Source organism: Sitophilus oryzae, unplaced genomic scaffold (assembly GCF_002938485.1).
Source record: "Sitophilus oryzae breed Bouriz unplaced genomic scaffold, Soryzae_2.0 scaffold_358_pilon_pilon, whole genome shotgun sequence".
Classification (NCBI taxonomy): Eukaryota; Metazoa; Arthropoda; class Insecta; order Coleoptera; family Curculionidae; genus Sitophilus; species Sitophilus oryzae.
The window spans coordinates 1578678-1604344 of record NW_022146927.1 but is presented as its reverse complement, the minus strand read 5'-3'; the positions used below and the strand labels follow the sequence as shown (position 1 = coordinate 1604344).

The 25667-nt window shown below is 32.8% G+C and overlaps 1 protein-coding gene across 1 annotated transcript; it reads right to left on the bottom strand.

The window, feature by feature from the left end:
* Positions 1-76: 76 nt before the first annotated feature.
* LOC115884963 (DNA polymerase epsilon catalytic subunit A) lies at positions 77-25574 on the bottom strand. The gene is made up of 29 exons (XM_030903686.1): positions 25349-25574; positions 25160-25283; positions 24880-25098; positions 24116-24827; positions 23906-24059; positions 22445-22828; positions 21161-21504; positions 20707-20974; positions 18185-18446; positions 17539-17682; positions 17253-17461; positions 17081-17195; positions 16747-16997; positions 16504-16687; positions 15786-15942; positions 15095-15519; positions 14765-14952; positions 11385-11747; positions 7096-7330; positions 6758-7026; positions 4676-4815; positions 4413-4617; positions 4210-4319; positions 4007-4151; positions 2878-3004; positions 2571-2812; positions 1407-1561; positions 1244-1345; positions 77-468 (listed from the first exon to the last, which is right to left on the bottom strand). The coding sequence occupies exons 1-29, from the start codon at positions 25435-25437 to the stop codon at positions 140-142; spliced, it is 6651 nt and encodes a 2216-aa protein (XP_030759546.1). The 5' UTR covers positions 25438-25574; the 3' UTR covers positions 77-139.
* Between the last annotated feature and the right edge of the window lie 93 nt (positions 25575-25667).

The following is a 25667-nucleotide window of genomic DNA, read 5'->3' as shown; positions in this document are numbered from 1 at the left end:
TCACCCTTTATATACTTGCACTTATTTAAGCGGATACCCTGTATAGATAATTTATAAATCAAATTAAAAAAAACAATGAGTAAAAATAATTTATTTAGATAAAAAAACAAGTTACTAACAATTAAAAAATACAAATAACTTACGTAAGCTTTAAAATTTGCTGCACAGTTTCTGCTAGGGCAGGCATATTAAAAATCTCAGCCAATTTCAAAAACGTTTCTAGCAATTTTATTAGGTCCTCTTGAGAAACAAGGCACCTAAATTCCGATGCGCATTTACAGTGCACTATCAAGTTCTCCATTTTGATTTGGGAGCATTTTTTACATTGTAGATCTTGCAGATTGTAAGCCAGAAATTTTCTGGAAATTGTGTCAAGGAGGAAACACTCTATTTCGGCGGTGTTGTAAGTTGCTCTACATAGAGGGCAGTACCAGGCGTGTTCAGTCCTATGAGGATCTCTTCCTAAGTCTAAAAATATTTTTTTTTGTTGAATAATGTAATATAACTGTTTAGTAAGCGATTTTTCCACAGTAAATTTTTATCAAAGCCACCCAATGCTTTTTCTCTTGTATTTTACCATTGAGAAGGCATATGAAATAATAACGCGAGTATCTGCGAAACCGTTAAAAATTTTGAAATACTCTAAATACAAAAAATGTTCATTTTTTAATTCTCCATCTAATAAAAAAATAATATACAAGGTGTTCCATTAAAAAAAACCAAGAAAAACTATTTTATATTTTAAAAAGTTTGGCGTAGAATTTTGAACACCCTGTATAATTTAAGATCACGATATTTATAGCAAAGTAAGTATAGACCATCTAAAGTAAATACCTGATATAGTTTTGATTTCAGGACAGTTCTTGTATTTTTAATAATTGTTTTAAGAAAGGTTAAAAAAATATATTTTTTTTATTTATTTATTAATACCTCTGAAACTACCGAAATATATTTACCCATATCTTCGGATTATGCAAAGTGATCTGAAAGCAAGCCAAAAATGCAATAATATACAGGATGTCTCATTTAAAAAAGATCATCCCGATCCACTCACACTTTTTGGAGCCACTCTAGACGTTAAAATATTTTCCTGAAATACATCCTGGTACACACTTTAGGTTTACACTTAAACAAAATTCCCTAGTTTTTTATTCTAGGAATTTTTTAATTTCTTAAATTTCTTACCGACCAAATGAGCAAAATCAGAATAACCAACTATTTCAGTCATCTTATGAAGCCTTACCTATATCTCTGCAATGGTTACATTGCCTACAAATTATTTGTGGCACAACATAAGAAACTGTAGTATCAGTCCACACGGCTTTTTCAGAGAATTCTCCAACCCCTATAATAAATTTATTTAGTTTAAAAAGTCTCTTTTAATATGAATTAAAACCATTTCGTACCTATGAGTCTTAATAAGTTGCTTTTCAAGTTATCTACCGCGTCTTCGACAGCTGGATCAAGTCCCAACACGTGGCACACAGATTTTACAAAATCTAAAGCGCCGCTAGTGCCATCTGGGGCCGGTTTTAACCGGTTGTGAATCCTTTCTGTCATCCTGAAATCAACAATTTTAGTTCCTTCTTTTAGTGCCTTTTAAATTTATTGTAATCAGAAATATGGAATGGTCAGGATCAAAGTCCAATTTCAACCCAAGTCCAATTTCCTACTATTTTAAGATGATCGTCTTTATAGGCTTGGAGCATTCTCTATTTTGATATCTTCAGAAGGTCTATAATGTTGTATTATAATTTATTATTCCACAGTTAAAAAAACTTTTTAGGTGAGTTCAACTACGGTAACGAGCATATTTTTAATCATCGGTTTTGCTAGTGGGGCATAATTTTAGATGCTTATAAAACATTTAATCACTAGTTGATTAAAAAAAGTATACCATTAATATTGCAAATTATATTTTATCCTCTCATAGTATATGTCTATTTAATTTTTTGAGTATGTAACGAGCACTTTGTTTACTCGTTTGTTTCGTCGAACTGCATGCATCCATTTTTGCTTTTCATCAAATCGGTGTGAGAAACTATGAAGCTATAAAATGTTGTTTCCGTGAAAGTTGAGTTATTGAATGTTATTGAACCCAACAACGCCCTAATTACGCTCTCCTTTACGCTTTAACATTTTTTCAGCAATTTTATTAACATTTGAAATTGTCACAACACAAAACGCCTAGTTCGAATTTTTTTTCACTTATTTTTTACTACCCGAAACAGTGTTACATCACACAAACCTCGTACCTGAGTGTTTTATAGTCTCAATAACTGCACTAGCAAAAAACTAAAATACTTAAATATTATGACAAAACCACGAAGCACCAATCAACAGGAAGCGCTGCGGTCGGAATTTGTTGAAATCAACTGAAATGCACCAAGCCTATGGACCAAATACGTTTAAAAATTATTTAAACGTATTTGCTATGGACTATACCTACCACAATTCACGTAATAAAAATATATCGGTAAACCCAGAGAAATAAGTAAACCTAGAAGACATCTAGATAATGTTACGGCGAATCTACGTTTACTTATTTCTCTGGATATTTTATCACTTACTGGAATAAATTTTGACTGATTTCCCCAGCAATCAGATCTTTGGCGTACTTTACAACCTCTTCGTGACTTGCTAGACCATATGTGGGTTGACTCAGTACCATCGGTGTTCCCTTATTGCTGTTACTCTTCATGCTCATGTAGATGGCGTTCAGATACGAGGTAATGATGATTTTAAAATTATCCCTACATCTTGCTGTTTCTGGAAGCTGTTCCGCCATGCTCCAGTTTATATCAATATCAGGCTATAATAAGAATATTTTTATTTAGTTGGTATATACTTAGAATATAATATTTAGAAAAAAATTACCTCGTCAGTTTCCTCGTTTTCTTCTTCTTCAACTGCTTCAGTAGACTTATCTAATTCCTGTTGAGTTTTGCCCTTCACACCGCAATAGTTTGCAGGATCTAGCCACACCAAATGTTCCCAACATTGGCTAAAATTACGTTTATTTAAAAAAAAATCAGTTTAAAATATGTAATATTAAAAATAAATATTAGACCATCTAACACCTAGACACGTTTTGTTATATATCACTCTGTAGCCAACATCATGACATGACGTCATATCAAGGCAAAAATTAGTTTCTACATAACCAAACCAATCACACTAAATATTTCCAACACTGACTTAAATTAAGTTTAGCTGTGCAAAAATCGTTTTAAAATAATATTAAAAATAAACAATAGAGAATCTAACAGCTAGACACGTTTTTCTGTATAATTTGTAGCTAACATCGGCGTTATGACGTCACATCAGGGCAAAAATTAGTTTCTTATTAATTTGTATGATATAAAATTATATACATATATCATTTTTAAAAGTTCAATCACACCAAATGTTCAAAAAATATGTTTATTTTTGCAACAAAATCTATTTAAAACAATATTAAAAATAAATCTTAGACCATGTAACACCTATATACGCCTTTATTTTTTGCACTCTGTAGCCAATATTATTTCAAACTATATGGCGTCACATCAGAATAAAAATGAGTTTCTCATTTTTATGACTGGTATTAATTTACAAATAAAATTTTTAAAACCAAACCAAACCATACTAAATGTTACCAACACTGACTAAAACTAAGTTCATTTTGGGAAAAATATCTTTAAGATAATATTAAAACCAAATCTTAGACCATCAAACACCTAGATACGTGATTCCCTTTGGCACACTGTAGTCAACATCATAATATGACGTCACATCAGGGCGTACAATAATATTCTTATTTATATGATCTATATTAGATTATAAACATTTTCGACGTTTTTTTTTGTTAGTTTAATAGGTATAACGAGACCTAATTTCTTTTTTTTTGTGGCAAAAAAAATATATATATTTCAGTATAAAACGAACGATATCTGCTTGTCCAATTTATGATTATATAGCGTTTAAAATAAAGTGTTAAATGAATTAATTTAAGAAAAAAAAATACCTGTAAGATATATCAATTGAGTGAAATAATTCCTTATTTCTTATAGAATTGACCACAAATTCAACATTAGCCACTGCATCATCAACGCTGTTTTTCTTCGTACACAACACTATTTTGTTGAAATTCGCATAAATTATCACACAACCTAAAAAAGAACGTAAATTTAAATCGGTTCATTAGAACTACTCTGGATAAATTCGGACCTAGGCGTTTCAGTTCAGCCACCAATTGCAAAAACAGCTTCTTCATCAGAGTTTGAAGCGTTCTAAGGATTGCCGGTTCGTAGAGTAATGATTTAGAAGATCTCAGCCATCTAAAATAGTTTATTAGATAACTCATATTAATTTAATAAATATTTATAATCAATGTGAATTTTGGTTTTAATAGTTTTTTTGGGGGGAAATACCTGTAAAAATGTATGACTTGATAGTCAGCATACGGGTTTCTGTACAGTGATATATCCCTCATCCAACCACCAGCCATAGTTCTGAGTATTCTAAAAGCCTCAGCGCATCTACCAGACTCATTGTAAATAAGAGCGCTGTTTCCTGATAACATTTCATCTATGGACACCCCTTGGTTGGTATCGAAGGCAGTGGCGTTACTTGTTCCTTAAAATTATTATAAAAATACAGTGATAATATTAATTTTTTTGAATTTCGTCTATACCTTCTATGTCTGTGACATGATGGGATTGTAATAATGTATTTATGGCAAGGCAATCTATGTCTAAAGCAACACAAACTGAAGAGTACCAACCAGGAACATTAAGTACTTCGCTAGATCCTTCTTGGTTTTCAGCTAGAAGTCTAGAAGATTCAAAATAATGTTATACAGTGTGTCTAAAAATTAGCGATGGGAACTATCGAATGAATTAGACTATCGAATGGTTACTGAATGAATGATTCCAACTATCGAATGGTTTTATTCAAATAAAATCATTCATTCATTTGTATACTAAAGCATATGTGATAACCTGACCGACCGTGCGACTAAATGGTTATCATTGAGCCACGACTATCGAATGCTTTTTATAAATGAAATATTTAGTAATTCGTTTGATTTTTGTGTGCGTCAGTGCATTATTAGTTCTTTCAAATTTTTTTAACTTCGCCTTGTAATATATTTAAAATACTAAAACAGTATTTTTTTTTTAAATTGACGATTGTGTGCCGTGTTCAGGTGGTCAAAATTTTTCCGAAAATTTGTGTGATTTTCCGTAGCCCGATCTTTCAATTATTTACTTTTATATGGTATATGGTCTATTTTCTTAATGGGAAATTTTGAGAAGTAGCAATTTTTAAGAGAGATGAGATGAACTTACAATTAAGTTTAAAAATACATATTTATATTTTAGATGTTTTAATAATATGAATTAGTTGAACTTAATAATCATATTTAAGTAATGTGGTTATCGAACTCAAATTTTGGGATCGGAAAATGAAATTGAAAGTTTTACACGTGCCAATTTAAAAAAAAGTTAACGATATTTGTATTTTGTTTAAGCTAATTCTCTTACATGTAGTTTTTTGCGAAGAAATATTTCATTTATTTTTTAAAGTAAATGCCATAAAGTAAATATTATTTTTAAATAGTAATATAAAGTAATAAAAAGTAATATAAATAATTTTGATTTCTAATTTGCTTAGAAAGTTAATAAATGTTTATATTTCATGATTTTAAAATTTGTAGTTAATATAAAAAATTAGTTCTGTAATTATTATTATTTAATAAACCAACGCTGCCAAAAAATTTAGAGATTATTATTTTTAAATAGAATCTAATATAAATAATTTGGACTTTTAATTTGTTGTTTACATTTTGCTACTACTTAAAAAATAAATAAATGTTTATATTTCATGATTTTAAATATTCTTGTTAATAGGTATAACAAATTATTACTGTTATTATTATTTATTAAACCAGTATTTGCTTAAAAACATTAAAAATAATTGTCCTACATCCAAAATAAAAAGTATTATTGCAGTGTAACAACAGAATATTAATAAAAAACAATGCAAAATATATAAACATACTATCCCTAACTCTAATACCAAAGAATAATATTCTTTGATAATACCAACTAATACCAATATATGGCAACAGCGCCCTTCATAATGTATTTTCTGTGTAAATACTAGCACCTCAATAAAAAAAATAATGTGTCCTTATCTGACGCAAAAAATCAAAGATGCCGGCTTCTTTCATACCACTGCCAATTGCCACAGACCGCTGTCGGGTTTCTAGGAAGGAAACCTACGTCGCCGGGCGACAACTAAAATCCAGATCATATTTTATTCTAATCGATCCTAAATGAATTTTATAAATGAATGGTTTTTGCTGCCGAATTACTAGAATACAATATTTCAAGGCAGATGACGCATCTATTCGATAATTTTTATTCGAATAGTTTTCGACGAATGTTTTCTTACTAGCTATCGAATTAATGTTTTCTTACTAGCTATCGAATTATTCGAATGAATTGCAACTATCAAATGTTTCGATAGTTCCCACTACTATAATACTAAAAATATCAGTCAAGCACAAAAAATCATAGTGGGTCTCTTGATCCCATTATAAAAAGTTTAAAAAATCAATTTCAATTTGCAACTCAAGTATTAAAATACTTGATAACAAATTACAATTTATAAGATTGATGTTCGTACACAACACTATTTTGTTGAAATTTGCATAAATTATCACACAACCTATACAAATTTTTGAAACGCAAAAAAGGAAAACTTAGCAAACCTTGTATCTGTCTCCTCACTGCCACCTAAATCTGGCTTGTCCAGTGGACAGCACCATAGGACGTGGTTCGCTTTCACTAAGTGACGGGCGTAGAACAAATCAGCCCCAAAAATGGCGGGATCGGTCGGGTAGTTACCCAGAGGGATGTGGAAATATCGACATTGTTCCGTCATGATTTCCAAAGCAGTTTCGCTGTTAAGGTAATGACGTACTATGGCCTTAGCACCTGTTTTTTGCCACTCTAGGACATTGTAAAGGTCATCGTCATCCTAAGAAATAATTAAAAAAATATAATTAGAAAATATGTATATGTTGTCAAAGAACAAATCAGAAAATACCTTAACATATATCTGCGTTTGAGGAAAATCATTAATAGCACCAATGACCCCTTGAAGTATCTGAACATCCATTGTGGTCTGAAGCACCAGCATTGTAGGTCCTTTTTTCTCCTCCTTGTATGACAACAAAGCTTTATTCAGGAGCTTGTAAGCTTGAGCCACATCAGTCTCGACTTTTATCTCAAACTGAATGTCTTCAGGTGGCAACACTGCATTTTGCTGAAGCTTTTCCAATCTAAAATTCCATGTTGGTTATTATTATTATTATTTTATAACATACATATTCTTGTCCCAATATTAAAGGATATAATATACACTCAGATACAAAAAAACGCAACGGAGAAACTTTTGGTCAAATTTCTCCGTTTTGGTTATATTTTTGTTATTTATAGTCCTATTTTCTTGAATTTTTTAGTAAGCTGTATATAATTGTACCACCTTTTATTCGTAAACTCAGTTTTTCTAAATTTTAGTATTTGGCATTTTATACAGGGATAACCGAGGGGTTGTTTTTTTACCTTAACTTTAAAACACCCTGTACAATAACTTCATCTGTAAATTTTCCTAAAATATAATTTTACGGTCAGAACCATGGCTCCTCAGCATTTTCTTTGGATCATGAAGAGAGAGCGAAATGAACTTGTCATCAACAATTTGCAATTTTTTCAATTATCATTTCTTTTTGAAGTTATTTTTCAATATGACAAGGCGGCTTTGGTGATTATTATTGTGAACTATATACTACTATAAACTACCCATCATGTTCGACGTTTGGGAAATGCCTGGCCGGAGGTTTAGAGGTGCGAAGCGGTACCAGCTTCATTAAATGAACTTCGCTTGGTTCTTAAAGAAGAATAGAAGAGCATAACGCAATATGACATATGCAGCCTCAATGACAGTATGAAAGGACGTATACAGGCATTTATAGGAGCCAAGGGAGGGCAATACAAACTATTGGGTATTTTTTAATTTTTTTTTCTGTTTGTATACTTTAGTATTACAGATCGTTATTAATGTTTATTAAAATCAGGACTGTATCGTCAGTCTTTACCGTTTTCTACTTTAATATAGAGTATCCAAGCAGCGTAAAATGACGTTACGACGACAATAATCACCAAAACCATCTCGTCATATTAAAAAATTACATCAAAAAGTAATGATAATTGAAAAAATTGCAAATTGATCGTAATCACTTCATTTCGCTCTTAAATATTAACCAAAGCATGTATTGACAAGAATCAAAAACAAAATGGTCAGGAGTCATGTTTTTGACCGTAAAATTATATTTTAGGAAAATTTACACACTAAATTATTGTGCACAGGGTGTTTTAAAGTTAATGTAAAAAATACACCCTCTATTAAACCTGTATAATATGCCAAATACTAAAGTTTATAAAAAACTGAGTTTACGAATTAAAATTGATATATTTATACAGGGTTGTTGCATACAGGACACGGAGTATTGGAGCTAGATATATACAGGACACGGAGTATTGTAGCTAAACGATTAGATTTTTACAAATTGTAAGTTTTGGGTTCGTTTAAGGACTATTAGAGCTACAATTTAAAAATATTTTTACAAGATACAGACTGTACCAAATAAATAAAAAATATGAAAGTTGTGTTTTTTAAATAGAACTCCCTGTATATTATTACATTTTTAGTTTCTACGATTAAAATAAAGGCAAATTTGATTAAGGTTTATCACTTAAACTTTACCGTTATTGAAATATTTTCAATTATTTTGAAATTGAAGTAAAAATTTTAAAGCTTCATTTCTGCAAGGATATCAACGTTTTTAATACTAAATATTTACTGAAGTTTATTTATTGATCAGTTATTGCGTTGAAATAATAAAAATAGTACTACCTCATACAGAGTGTCTAAAAATGTATTTTAAATAATTTCTAGCTTTAAACGGCAATAACTTGTAATTTAAATGGAACACCCTGTATATTTTAGGAGAATCAAATGTACAATTTAATTGTCTATCAAATTGTATTATACCATTTTTACCTATCTCTTCAAGTTTTGGTAGAAAATGCATTTTCTTATAATTTAGACCTCCATTTATCAATATACCCATGGAATATTGACATTTTAAATTGTTTTTAAAGCAACAAATGTACAAAATGTACAGGTGCTAAAAATGATAATATTACTAGCCCAGAGTATACCATTAATTAAATATACCACCATTATCCGCTCAAATATTAATTAATTACATACTTAATTGTGTTAGTTAATAAAGTATTCTAAATAATGGTGGATTTGAATCGGAAATCAATATAATAATAAGTTATGAAAATAAACGTCTCTGTTGTAAATAAGCATTCGTCAAAAAATGAAACAAAATTCTTAAGGTGTTACTTTTTAATACACTATCTAATACACATACAAAATTCAGTTTTTTAGTATTTGGAACAATTATTATTACTCAACGCAAACAGTCAATTAATGTAGTTTGAAAACTGGAATCATATTAATTGGTCCTCTAATAAATATTTAAACAGTTACAGTTTTTCTTTATTTTTTTTAATGAAATAAACGAACTATATCGACAATATTAGTATCTGTACTCTTTAAAAATTTGTTACATCTTTAAAAATAATTTAAAATTTCAATATTCCATGGGTAAACATGGTTGATAAATGAGGTCTAAATTATAAGAAAATGCATTTTCTACGAAAACTTAGATTACTTAAGAGATAGTTAAAAAATGGTATAATACAATTTAATTGTGCATCTGATTCTCATAAAATATACAGGGTGTTCCATTTAAGTTAAACAAGTTATTGCCGTTTAAAGCTAGTAATTATTTAAAATAAATTTTGAGACGCTCTGTATAAGGTAGTATAATTTTTATTATTGCAACACAAAATTTAGAAAATAGAAATACTTCAGTACAATATTTGGGTTAAAAATTTAAATACGCCTACAGAAATAAAGCATTAAAATTATTACTGTATTTTGACAAAAACCGAAATATTTAAAAAACAGTAAGGTTTAAGTGTGGTAAACCTTAATCAAATCTACCTTTATTTTAATCGTAGAAACCTTCCCCTAGGAGATGCAAGACCTTGTCGTTGGTGGGGAAGCTCCTGGTCAGGTGCTGGGGGGAATCCCCCCTAGCACTTGGCTTGGTCCAAGAAGCATCTCACTCATCGTCTTGTCCCTGACTGTAGTGTCGTGGCCAGGGAATTGCACCAAGACATATAACGATACCGGGCGGGGCTACGGACAGCCTCAACCTTGGGGCACCGGGGGGCACCCCATTGTATTTTACCCCTTACTTCTACATGCGGGGCTCTGTAGAAGTGGACCGACTGTCCCTAGCGACTCATAGGAACACTATGAGATCTGGTAATAATAGTAATAAAAACATCACCGGTGAAGCTGTGGGGAAACCCCCTAGCGACACTGGGAACAGTAACAATGAAAGTTCCAAGGGGCCAAACCCAAAGAGAACTACAGGAGAGGTGGCTGACACTTGCGTGAGACCATCCTCCGCAAGTGGCATACAAGCTACCACCTCCTCCAAGGGTCGGGAGCCTACCTCCTACCTCTAAACCCAACAGGCGACACAAGCTACCGTTTCGTCTACCCGGCCTGGGTCGTAGCTCCTCGACTGTGAAGGACACGGGTCTCCGTAGGAAGTCCTGAGACTGTATGATGAGTTATAACTCAAGAAAAGGGGACACAATAGATCTCTAAGGTCGCAGAGATTAACCCCCCTCCCACTTATTCTAAAATTCTAAAAAAAAATCGTAGAAACTAAAAATGTAATAATATACAGGGTGTTCCATTTAAAAAAATACAACTTTGATATTTTTTATTTATTTGGGACACTCTGTATCTTATAAAAATATTTTTAAATTGTAGCTCTAATAGTCCTCTAACGAACCCAAAACTTACAATTTGCAAAAATCGTTTAGCTACAATACTCCGTGTCGTATGTGGTGAACAACCCTGTATACGGTTTGCTAAAAAATTCATGAAAATAGGGCTAAAAATAAGAAACATATAACAGTTTAAATTTGACTAAAAATTTCTCAGTTGCGTTTTTTTGCATATGAATGTATTTATATCTGTATTTCAAATACTTATACGTATCTGAAATAGGTCATATCGCTGCTCCTAAACAAGGACAACCTTATACGTCTAAACCATACAAATTTAGTCCCTTAGATCTTATATCCTTCTTGAATAAGAAAATTCAAAGTTCCAAGTCAATTCGCGAATTACTTATCTCAAGTAGGTTATAAAATCTAATGATTTTTTTTCTTTACTTTGCTAAACGTTCGGTGTTGTACAAATTAACCATATTAGGCATCAGATTCGTCCTGACAGAATCAATCACCACAATCAGGCATTTCTTGAGAGGCGTCAAAAACAGTCCAAACATATGCTGCGGCTTGGTCTGGTGTCTGTGATGGTACAGATAAACATGCTTCAAAGAATCTTTGGGAAGGTAAGGTTGTCTGTTTAGTGGAACGGTTTCCAGCTCATCCAAGCTGAAGGATTCGAGGCGCGTGACGCCTCTGGATACTTTGCAAACGCAACTGGTTGACACCAGAGCTCTGAATATTAGGGAAGTCTTGGTTTCGTAGATGCCTTCCACGTCTGGGTCGGATATGGATATGAAGAGTTCTCTGTGGGAAAAAATACACTGAGCTTAAAATGTTATTATTAGTGTTAAATTATGTCAAATAACCAACCTTCTGGAAAATGAAAAATATTTGCGATATTGCTGTAGCATTTTGGTGTTATTAAGTGTATTTTCTGTTTTTTTAAGTGGAGGAATAATCAAAGGAAAAGTATTTGTAGACCCAGAGAGTTGTATTAGCTTTAGTTACCAATAAATTTTGTATACCATCTCGTAAAATAGACATATCGCACGATAGGATAAACAATAAAAGATAGAACTATAGAGAGATAAGGCCAAAAGGTATTGTTTACAAAAAAAATAAGAATAAAGTTAATTGACCAACTTTTAAGGTATAAAATTCAGTAAGTGTTTGTAAATTATTAAAATTATTAATAAAATTCTTCGTTTTTTTTATGTCGTGTTTTATTTATTTCTGTGCAATATTAAAATTTCTTTTATTTCTACATAAGTTATATTGATAAATATAATAATAATGAAGGAAGTTTCTTTAAGTTTGAAAATAAGAAATAGTTCTTTTTTATAGATGTTTTTTGTATGTGGTGTTTTGTTTAACTTACACTATTGTTTTTTTTGTATTAACACACACCCTAAATATTTGTACAGTTTTTTTTTATAATATTTTGAAGAAATCATTTGTCACTAAAATTTTCAATACAGGGTGGCGCACCTCATTCGCCTCGATTGATTATTCTTATTGGTATATGTGGGGAGGCAATGTGCACAATTTAAAATTAGTTTGAAATATACAGGGTGTTTCAGAACTAAGATCCAAACCAAAGTTATATTTTTTCTCATGGAACACCCGGTATTTTATTTCATTTTTGGATTCCTGGGCTCCAAAAAAGGCATTTATTATAAGGGTTAAATATGTTTAAAATCTTTGATTTTTGATATATTTAAAGATATTCAAATTTGCATGCTACTATAGAATAGATTATTTTTAACACCCTGTACATACATTACTTTTCAGAATTAATTCTTCGGGTGAGTTTAAATGTAGAGATAAACTTGACTGGAAAATGTTATTGCTTCCTTAAATTTATACAGGGGTATCAAAAATTGCTGATCTATTTTAAGGATTTATTTTACATAAAAACTTTTGTTATTTCAAATACGACACCCTGTATTTTTTATAATAAATCGAAGCAGATTCAAATGCTCTTTCAAACTATATTAAGATTTCCTATACCTATCTAGCTAAAATTTTGAATAAAGAGCAATTTTTCAATGAAATGGCAACCAAGAGGGCTAGTGTCGCCATGGCAAGTTTCTAGTGACAGTTTGTAGCTATTTTCAAAATCGAAATTAGATTAGGTTTGGTTTGGAGGACTTATTTAAATTTATACCAGTTTACTTTTATTTAATTTACCTACAATAGTTTAATAAATAATATTTATAAGAAAAAATATAACTTTGGTATGGAGCTTAGTTCTGAAACAACCTGTATTTTTCAAAATAATTTTAAATTGTGCACATTGCTCCGGACATATACCCATAAAATATTTTGTTTCTACATCTTTCCGCTTTCGTATAATCAACCGAGGCGAATGTGGTGCGCCACCCAGTATATTAATTTCCCGCTTTGTATTCAAATTGTCCCAAATCGTTTCTTTGTAATTAAAATAAACTACTCTGAAATTAAACTGAGAGACACCTCTATCACTATCAAGGATTAGAATGGTCATTGACGGAAATAGTACTGGGAGAATTTTCAGGTCAGGGGCTTGGAACACCCTCAAAAAGAAAATTCCACTTCTCCAACTCCCAGTGGATGACATACCAAGAATTTACAACTTTGAGAAACACCTCACTGTAGTATTGAGTAATAAAAAGGATTGGAAGAAAGAAACGCTTACTCAGCATATAAAAGACCATACCATCACATGGTATACTGATGCTTCCAAAACCAAAGCAATGACAGGGATAGGAATATTTGGGCTGAAAACTAAATACTCCGAACCAACGGGCACCTACCCCAGTATTCTTCAGGCAGAAATTTGCGCTATCGAAAGATGCGTACAATTTATCTTAGATAAGGAACTATCGAAAACAGAAAATTGTCATCCTATCCGATAGTCAAGCAGCACTTAACGCGATCAACTCAGTAACCGTCAGTTCGAAGTTGGTCAAAGAATGCCTAGAGAAGCTCAACAAATAAGGCAAAGAAAATAAAGTCCTCCTACTCTGGGTGCCTGCTCACCAAGGGATAGAAGGCAATAAAAAAGCAAATGATCTAGCTAGGAAAGGAGCGAACACTCCACTAATTGGACCAGAACCGTTCTGTTTTCCAAACGGGAACCAATTGAAAGCGGAACTGAAGAATCTGGAAGACTCCATCCGTAACTTGGAATGGGTGTCTTCCAACGGTCTAAGACACTCGAAAAGTTCCTCAGAACTTACGACCGAGAAAAATCAAAGGTTTTCCTTGATTTAAGTAAAAACAATCTTCGGATTGTTACGGGGTTTCTAACAGGACACTGTCTCATCAACGAACACCTCAGTAGGCTGAAGCTGAGAAACAACGGCGAATGCAGATTTTGTGGAAAAAATGGGGAAACACCAGAACACCTTATCACTGAGTGCGCCGAGACGACGACCATTCGTGCCATGAACTTTGGTACGTCTGATGTCGAGGATGGAGTGCTCAGTGGAGCCGTCTCAGGTATTGGCTTTTGTTAAAGCCCTGAGACTGTATGATGAGTTATAACTCGTTATAACTCAAGAAAGGGGAACACACAATAGATCTATAAGGTCGCGGTGATTAACTCCCCTCCTAAACATTCTACATTCTACACTATCAAGGATTTTGTTATTGGACAGACTGTAAAGTTTGTTATAAAGCGTTTTAAATAAAAGTGTAGCGTTTGGCGCTGAGACGCGCTAGAAAATACGAAGAACATATATTTTTTTTCACGAAAGAACTCATAGGCGTGTTTCTGGGGTCGGAATATATTACCAATTAATATATTTAAAAAAAAATATGTATAATAAAACACTTACTCGTTGTTTTTTATAAACAAAATTTCAGGAACAGAATACAGATAGAGATTGTACACTTTGCGGGCTCTGGGCAAAGTCCTGTTACACTTTTTAAATAATGCACCTTCCTCTCTAGCTTTAGGCGTTTTCAAGTTGGCATAATACATCCTAGGTACTGTCAATTTCACACAGTACAATTCTGATTGAACCTAAAGGAAAAAAACGACTTTTTTTTATAAAAATCTATAAAATCAAAGTTTGTTTTAAGAAAAAATCCAATCAAAATGAGAAAATACGTGTTCTTTCAGTCTTTAATGCATTTTTATTCAATTACAATAAGTTAAAACTTACCAGTGCCCATAATTTGAACTCCCCAGGCGTAGCAGTAGAAATAATCTGAAGAATTTGCCATGGCGTGGTCAATAAAGTCCTCTGTGTTTTCTGCAAAAATCCCCCCATAGTCCCAGGAGCCGATGACCTCAACACAGCCATACTACCTTTGTTTTTCTTCTTTTTGTTCGGGTTTCCAAGGTTTTTCTGCAGAGACTGAAACAGCCACTTCCTTTTTTGAAACAGGATCCACTCGGTCTTGCTTTTTTTGGTCGTACCGAAGGGTGGAGGATTTCCCAGTACTTCCCTCCAAGTTTTATCAAGTTCTTCCTCTGTAAATTGGTTGTCTTTGTCCGGTCCTCGTTTACGTTTTTTATTAACTGTGGCAACTGTGGGTGTTTTAAAAGCGGGAGATGTTTGTTTTGAACCTATGTCTTCCATGTCACCTTAAAAAACATTTTTTTTCAAAAAAAAAAAACAAACTTGTCTTAGGATGTCTCTATATTAACTTATTTCTGTGGCCTAGAGTTGTTTCAGACAATGTAAATGATGGTTTAGTAATAAAATTTTGATTTAGAAATGTTGCAATTTATGTACAGAGTGTCCCAGAACTGGAGGGTGACCTTTAGGACCTATAGGAAATTAGAACACTCTGTACAGTGGCAGGCATTTTTAGTGTAATTTTAATACCTATATATTACATTTTACAGACCTATGGAGCTGCTCGCTTCATTTGACCTACTAAACTCCTCTTTGGAGCAACGCGAGAACATGTCTGTTATACGTCGTTGTTTGCAAGTGTCGTTTTTCTCTAAGATCTTTTTATGTAACCAATCGGGATGCCTCACTCTTGGTACCGGATTTGGAACCTAAAAAAACATTTATAAATTAATAGAAGAATCGATATAACATCAGTATTATTCATGATTATATTCATTAAAAAACACTACCGAGTAGTTCAAATGTACCAAGACTTTTAATACCATTAAAAAATAATTTAGGCTAGTAATAAGTACACAAATTTATTAATAATGATTAAAACACTAAATAAAAAGACTAAGTAAGGAGTTCAATGCTTTTGTCAGATTTATTTGACATATTTGACTTTAATTTGAATTTTTTCGGGTTTGTTTCGTTGATGTTAGTTTATTTTATGTTATTTCTTGTTTATTTTATATTTGGTTCCATGCGAAGTGTATAAATCTTAGAAAGGAGCTTCAAAAATAGTTTACACAAATCAGTCTCAAGTAGTGTATCTATATTTTTGTTATTAAATAACAAAAAATAAACCATTTTTTTATACACTACTTTCACAGTCTTTTTATCCATTGCTAGATTTTAAAATGCATAGTAGTTCAAATGGACGGTCAAGATAAAATGAGTAGTTGAAATGTACAAACACGCCAAAATGTTAGAAAACACATGCTTACCCCTTGCATGGCAGCCGGAATGGTAATAATTTTCTGTATAGCTCCTCCGAGACGTTCAATGTAGTAACTCCAGTCCAAAATATCTCTAATGTCCACCTCGTTGATTGAACCATCTTTCAGCCATTTCCTCAAATAATGCTTCTGAATAGCGTCTTCGGCTTGGAAAATCGCCAAAGGTATAGCTCTACATCATTTAAAAATGAATTAAATTCACAAAAATAGGTAAAAGTAGTTCGTTTGTACCGTTCTGTGACAGGAGCTCCGTGCGGTTTTTTCGAGATGACGTATCTGCAAGCCAGGCCGGCGTCTTTGACCATTTGGTCGCCCAAAAATTCGGCCAAACGTTTTGCTGTGCTTATGGAAGTACTTTTTTGCGCTCCGTATTCTTCCAACTTCTTTGACATGGATCGGTTTTCGGAAATTAGGTCGAAAAGCTCGGAATCGGGCATATTTTTGCCGTGGGAGTAGAGAACATCAAGCCAGTAATCAGCTACCTATAATATTTATTTTTATAATAATAAAATAATAAAAAAACCTTCAGATATTTTATAAAGTCTCAAATACTTTTTTTACTCACCTGAGCTACAGCAGCATAACATGACTCCAAGCTGTCTCCTTTCAAAAACGCTTCGAAAACCGAAGATTGAAAATTCTTGATCAGTTGCAACTCACCACGTCTTTTAACTTCAAACCTTTTTCAAAAAAATACAAAATTATTCTTTTAAAATTAAAATAAACTCAAAACAAACCCTTTAAGCTCTGCTAGAGATCCGTCAAAATTAAAGACAGCATAACGTTTTTTTAGTTTTTTACCTTCTTCTTTACTGGCAGGCAAAACCATGGCTTTGTACGGCCCATCGACTTCAAAAAATATAGAATTCTCGCTTCTGATTTTGTATTCCACTTTTTCTTGGTCAACTAGTTCATGATATTGATGATTCGTGAAGTGTTCTTTAACCTATAACATATACTGTGCGATAAAAACCTTTAAAAACACGAAACATCTGAATATTTAGGAGATAGTGTTGTAAATACCATGGCGTTTAGGACAGTATTAGGATAGGAAATCACAAATTTCTTCTTTTTCGCGTGGGTCGAGTGTACTGTGAAGTTTTCTGGAAAGGATGCGGGAAGTATACACCATATTCCATCGGTATCCAGCTCCAAAGGCCTTCCCACCTAATAAATAAAAAGATAACCTGTAGAGTAGTTCAAATGTACCACGAAAAATAAAATAAACTTCTTTCTAAATCGCTATATACATTTATAAAGCGACTTTCCTAATTAAATAGGGTTGCCACCTAATAAAATACAATGATTTTGTAGAGTAGTTCAAAAGTACCATAGAAAAAATTCAATAAATACATCATTCGAGGTGATTGGAACATTTATGATAGTCTGTTCTGCGAGATAATTCATATTTCGACAAATGAAATGTCAGTGAACTGTCATTGTGTTATATTCTTTTCCTGGACAGACTATATGATATGTTTACTTTAATAAATATAAGTTATAATATATATTTTTGGGGTTTCATACCTTCCAGGTAAAACAAAACCATTATAATATCACTTTTTCTCAAAAACTATAAATAAATTAGTAAAATTTGTATTTTAAATTTAAAGATTGGTATATTATTGTACTTAAATAGACATCCTGTACAAATACGTCAAAATATTACCTGTTCTATGATTTCTCGGGCTTTCGTAATTATATTCGCCCCTGTATAGCACACTATTCCCGCCATTTCCATGCTGTACCATCTGGCCCCCTTCCTCATGACGTAGCCATAGAAGGAATTCAAGATACACTTGTGAGCTAGCTGCAAAGAGTCATACAACACCTCCCTGTTCTTGGCCGACTTGATTTCGGAAGCGTCACCCCCTTTGACAGCTTCGGTGACAGCCTGTTTCGCTTTTTTCGACAGTCCTTTATACTCGTAACTGTCAGAAACAGACAAGTGAAGTATAGATAAGAAGTCACAAGAACATGACTAACAAGAGGTTTACAAAAAGAAATGTTAAATATAAAATTATTATAGTGTACAGGGTGTTTCAAAAAAGTATGGCGCATATAACATATTATGTTTTTTCAACACGGAGTATTGTAGCTAAACGATTAGATTTTTACAAATTGTAAGTTTTGGGTTCGTTTAAGGACTATTAGAGCTACAATTTAAAAATATTTTTACAAGATACAGAGTGTCCCAAATAAATAAAAAATATTATAGTTGTATTTTTTTAAATGGAACACCCTGTATATTATTCTATTATTAGATTCTACAACTGAAATAAAGGTAAATTTGATTAAGGTTTATCGCACTTAAACCTTTCTATAGCACTTAAACCGTTTTTGAAATATTTTCAATTTTGTGAAATTGCAGTAAAAAATTTAAGGCTTTATTTCTCCAAAAGTATTAAAGGTTTTAATACTAAATATTTACTGAAGATTATTTATTGATCAGATATTGTGTTGCAATAATAAAAATTATACTACCTAATAGAAAATGTCCAAAAAATTATATTAAATAATTACTAGCTTTAAACGGCAATAACTTGTTTAATTTAAATGGAACAACCTGTATATTTTACCTTTATTTTAATCGTAGAATCTAAAAATATAATAATATACAGGGTGTTCTATTTAAAAAAATACAACTTTGATATTTTTTATTTATTTGGGTCACTCTGTATCTTGTAAAAACATTTTTAAATTGTAGCTCTGATAATCCTTCAACGAATCCAAAACTTACAATTTGTAAAAATCTAATCGTTTAGCTACAATTAGGGGTGTGTAGTTCGTGAACGAACTAGTTCCAATGAACTATTCCGACCCCGGAATGAACGGAACTAGTTCCTGGTTTCTCAAAGAACTAGTTCCTCAGGACCTATTCCGGGATCGAGACTGTGACCGATATAGAATGATATGCGACGGCGACGGATCGGCTAGCGCGCGTAGCCCGATGGTAGACAGGAGTGGGGAGTGCCAGCCATATGCCGTATGTTATCGGATCCGGACCTAAAGGAACTAGAGGAACTAAATAAGACTAGTTTACGTATGGATCAGCCAGCGCGATTGATGCTAGGCAGGCGTGGGGAGTGCCAGCCGTATGTTATCGGATCCGGACATAGAGGAACTATTAAAAGACTAGTTCACGGGAATCTATTCAGGCGGCAGATCCGAGATATAATACAAGGCGACGACGATGGATTCGGTCTTGTCTATTGCCACAGCCGGCGCGGCGCGGTGTAATTACCACAGAAAATTGTCGTGGACACTGTTTTTGACTTTTAGTTTGTTTTTTAAATATTTTACGGGAATGTTTCACTTTAGGTCCCTAAAATTAAGAAATATCTTATAAAACGAAGTAGATATTCTGAATTTTTATACAAAAACAAAAAGCTTGAAGTGAGGAAAAATGCAATTTTTTGTAATATTTGCTCTAATTGATTTGTGATATAGTTTTTTAAACTCTGATTTGAGTTTCTTTTTTATATTTTTTATCTGCCATAAAACTTACCTATAAGGGAAATTAAAATAACTTTCGTTGCAGATCATAATACGACCACCAGCAAACTCCATAAGACGCATGGTGTCATTAATGACGTGCAACGAAAGTTCTTTCAATTTCCCTATATATGTTTTTAACATACACAATTACACGTCTCGTTATACCTCCGTACATTATAAAAATCATACAGATCATACTGTGAATAGTTCTGACTGACAACGAAACGCATTAGCAAGCAAGGGGGATGTCAATGTTAGTCGGGAACTATTGTGAACTAAAGACCTAGTTCAAGAAACTATTCCTCTGGAGGAACTAGAACTAAGGAACTAGTTCCTCCCAAGGAGAGAACTAGAATTCGCACCTCTAGCTACAATACTCCGTGTCGTATGTGGTGAACAACCCTGTATATAACGTTATATAGCTAAAATTATTAGTTTTTGTAATATTTCAATTTGTTTAAACAAATGTTCGATCTCAGTGTGAAAAAAACTCTAAGTGATGCCACTGTTTCTGAAGTTGGACTAATCAAATTTGGTAGGGGAGTTTTATAGAGACAAATAAAAAATATGTAAAGATATTTTAGTTAAATGCCCAACAGGGTGTTCAAAATATATTTATGAATTTCAACTATTTAAAATATTATCATTTTTTTCCGATAGGTTTTACAAAATTCTTCCTATAAAAAATCTTACCGTCTGTCTCTGAAAGCTCTGACTGTGTCCACATAGAAAGAATTTTCTTTTTGACAAATTGTAGTGGTGTTTTCTTCAACTCTGGTAATTTTTAACTTCTTGTATACTTTTCTGCAGTAAATTTGAAGACGTTTCTTCTCATATTCCGCCTGGTCTTTCTTGGGTAATTCATGGAACGCCCTTCGAGGTCCACCAGGGTAAGATGGCGGGAATTTTTCCATTTCCAATTGTTGCTGGATGCGTTGGTATTCACTCCTAGAAGCGGGCACTAAAAATACAAAAAAAAATCACATCAATAGATTAAAAATGGAAAATTAGGTAAAATCCAAAGACATCTATTAATGTTGCAGCATGCTGTATTTTTCTTTATATGACTTCAATAAGGAATAAATGGAGTTTTAGGTATCTAGTGGTGTGTCTCCCCTTTAATTAGATGTATTTTGTAAAAACTTACTGTATTCTTCTCTCATCATCCATGCCATGCTTCTTTGGCAAGTAGCCCCGGGTTTGTTAAAATGGCAACTAGCACAAATAGTCTCGTTGACCATGGCACAGGGCTGCAGTCTGTTGGTCAAGATGATGTTAGGGTACATGGCCCCCACATCCAAATGGTATATTAAAGGCCTCTCCAGACGCAAAGGTTGGTCCTTCAAAGCGGTCAGTTGTGCCCGGATCTCTTCGCTGATTTCCGATAAATTGGTGACCAGGTCCATGGGTACGCCCTCCTCTACGCTGATACCGTGCTCTAACGTCTTTGGGATTTGTTCGATCAGGGAATCGACGGCTTCAGGTACTATCCTAAGATACAGAGTGTCTTTTACTTTTAAGTAGGCTGTCTCTTAGGTACGCGCACATTGACCAGAGCCGCACTCACCGCACGAATCGCACTTTTTTTTCTTGTCTCGCTAGGTATTTTTACACAAATGAAGAAGGAAATTAAAGATAAAGGATTATACTACATATCGTCCCATTGCTGCCAAAAGTCACTAACTTACTTTTTATTACTTCCGAGAAAAATCGTCTACAGATGAATTGCATTGCATAAAGATGTTATAGTTAGTAACTATTCGGTATTAAAATAAAACATAAATAGCCAGAAATCGTAGTTAATGATTTTTGCAATCGATTCTCCGCTTCAAAACATAGAAATTGAATTTGGTTGTTCGGAAAAATGTTAGTTAGTGACTTTTGGCAGCAATAGGACGATATATCCGTATTGTAGCACATTTTTAGACAACTTCTTTATTTTTAAGATTTTGATGGTAAAACATCAACAAAATATTCCTTATGTTTGGACTAAATTTTCTCGAAAATAAAGACATAATTTAAAATTCCATTACAATACGGAAATAGATTGAAGTTTTGTAATTAAAGTGATATAAAATTTATATGGTTTTGTAACAAATTGCTAAGGTTTGTAACAATCAGGCTAAGCCTTAGGCAGATTTCTGAAATATAATATATATTTCCTTCGGCTACACACCCGCCTTACCCGACCCCTGAGAGCGACCCGAACAGTACAGCGTAATAGACTCTAGACTAGTTAAATAATACGTCAATAAGTTTTTTTTCGGCAAAAAAATATGTAGTTAAAAAATAAAAAGGTAGTATATTGTTTTATTAGGAATAAAAATTATACTTTTTGTGGCAAGGCTGTACCCTTATAAACAAGGGCTGTACGTTTGAGGCGAGGCACAAAAAGCAATTTTCAATCCAGATAGACAAGTTATCTACTTACCGAAATCTGCAAGGAATATCAGCCCTAAAAACACCACTCTCCAAAGCTTCCACGTGACCCCCCACGTATGTTTCTTGGTGTAACACGTGCCCATCGTGCGTCAGCTTGTTCAGCACCGTCTCTTCCTTATTAGGAAAAATTATATTAGCGTGAAACGCCTCAACCATGAGCAGGGCTTCACACAAGGTACCCGAACCCTTTCTCAGCACTTCGTCAGGCTCGCATGGGATGATGGTGCACAGCGCGAAAATAAACGGATGCACGTACTGCATGTAGAGGTAGTAGGTAGCCACCGCATCGGAAACGGAGTAGTTCGAAAGTACTTGCGGGTCGGAAGCGGCCAAGGGGCACATTTCCTCTGGGTCCAGTTCAACCGGATCGTATCTAGAAAAAGGAAAATAGGATTTTTGATGATTTACAAAAAGTAGTTCGTATGTACCAGAATCAAAATTTAATAAAATAGCGATATGTGATTGGGTAATTACTTGTTCGGTTCTAGAAAGTAAAAAATGAGTTACAGAAAAAGTAGTTCATATGGACCAAAAACAAAAATACATTAAAAAAAAGCTGTAAGTGATTGGATATTTATCGTTTTAGTTCTAGAATTGAAAAATGTTGCTTAGAGAAAAAGTAGTTCATATGTACTGGAAAGAAAATTTATTAAAACAGAGATATATGTGATTGATGATTGAGTATTTTCCGGAATTCTAGAAGTAAAAAAATTATATAACCCCAGATTCTCTTCACAAGTTAAAACCTTTTTGAGAAAAATGCACTTTTTATAATAGTTTATGCTTGTTCTAAAAACATTAATCCCTTTTATACTTTTCCAAATTTCCACACCGTTTCAGAGAAAAATGAAGAAATGTGAAAACAGTTCAATTTTCTAAGTCCCAAATAATCAAAACGCGTTTCTATGGTAATATCATTTTGTTTTCATTTTTTATTTAATTTTTTCTTTCACTTTTTATTTTTATATTTCATTATTCATCATTTCGTTTTCATTGTCAGAGGTTTTGATTCTTTAAAACAATATGAACATTTTAAAATGTAAAAGAGGCAAAATTTACAATCACCTTTTGTGCGTCTTTAACATATTAAAACAGCGAGAAATATGACGTTAATCAAAATTAATAATAACCATTTATCAAAGAATGAAAACTTAAAAATGATATTAATATAGAAAACATGCGTTATGATTTTTGGGAATAAATTCAACTATATCTTCATATATATTTTTAGCCGACTATACCAATACTAAGAATATAGAAAGAGAGAAATATGACGTTAATCAAAATTAATAATAACCATTTATCAAAGAATGAAAACTTAAAAATGATATTAATATAGAAAACATGCATTATGATTTATGGGAATAAATTCAACTATATCTTCATATATATTTTTAGCCGACATACCAATACTAAATGCAAAATAATCATTATAGATAACACTTCTTACCTCAATTTAGCTTTAGCCACTGCTTTTAAATTCTGCGACCCGACAGGCAAGTAGGAATCCCTCTTTACCCAGCAAAGACAGTCCATATGCATAGCTGGCCTACTCCAAAAAACGCCCTCGCGATTCCTAGAGAAACCTATCTCCTGTTTCATATCTAAAAAAAGTGTTCTCATACATGTATAGCATAAAAAAATGTATATTTTAATTTACCTAGATCATATACTGCTGCCCTGGCCTCAATAAACGGCCAATCAAAAAAATCACCATTGTATGTCACAAAAACGTGAGGCCTCACCTCCATAATATGATCAAAAAATTTCTGGAGAAGGCACATCTCATTTGGTTCGTTAAATATGGTAAATTTACCTTCAAACTCTGGTTTAGGTGTGTACTCAAAGTCCTCAATATCTGCAGAGAGAATTTCTCTGTTTGTTATCAAATACCCTTGAGCATCGATCATGTATGAGATCATCATGATTTGATCTGTAGCTGCATCGGGGAATTTTAGAGGTAGTTTTGTTGTTTCTATGTCAAAAGCTAAGACTATTGGCTCAGGTCGTTCAATTATATCGCTTCTCAGACTGATTACAGGGGCATCACTAGAGCCCCTTGTTCTAACTGTATACCAGGACCCACAAAACACTTTTAAATCAATTGAGACGCGTACGTGATAAGGCACATCATATTCTCTGATATCTAAAATATTCTCCGTTTGATCTGTATTTGCTTTAGCTACTATATTTTCGTTCATATTATTTGTTAAATGTGTAGCTAACATTTCTGTGTAGTAACTATTTTCACTTTGTCTTGCCTTATTCTTTTTGACTTGTCTTAGTAAGTCTTTTCTTACTTTTATCAAGTCTGCCTGACTGTAAAAACTTAGTTTAATGTATTTCTGTTTTAATCCTATTAGATGATTGGGCTAAAAAATATTTATTTTCATTATAAACAAACAAAAAAAGTGTATTTTGTACCAAATCCAAATCTTCTTTTGCCACTGTTTCAATTTTCCCAAAAACACCACTGTATTTCTTGGAAAGATATTGTGTTACTTCTTGTATGAGTTCTCTTTTTGTCAGTACATAAAAATAGGGCATAAATGGACATGATACTTTAAATCTGGTTCCATCTTCTTCCATAAAATAATAATCGACTGCGGCGCACAATCTTTTATCCTCGTCAAGTATTTCGGTCTTAAATAATTCGAAAAAATAGTTTTTATAACTCCCGAAAGCAACAGAATTGGAAACTTACTGAATGCATGTTTAAAAGAAAGCCAGTTCGTTCAGTATTGTCTTGAACCCGTTCAAAACCATATTTTGCATCTATAGCATCGTTTTCTAACATTTGTCGTAATCGAAACTCCGAACTCTCCTCTCTGCAATATAATTTACAAGAAACAAAACACTTAACAGTCCTTTAGAAAATATATAATTTTGTTACCTAAAAACGGCTGTTTCTTCGGGTTTCTGAACTTGATCGGACTTTTCGGGCCTATCGGCCCGATATTTCCCGGTGTTCTGGAGGACCATCTTATATGTTTATAATTTTATCCATAAAATTAACAGCAAAAATGGCAAAATTATCAAAACCTAATTAATTAACCTATACCTATCTTTCAAAAAATGACATTTCTAACTTTCCCGCGAGTTTTTTTTATTGGTTAGACTTTGGTTTGTTTTCAGCGCTAACTTCAGAGAGGTAATTTGAGGAATCTCATTGGTGCAAATTTTGTAATTCAAATCAACAAACAAAGATAGAA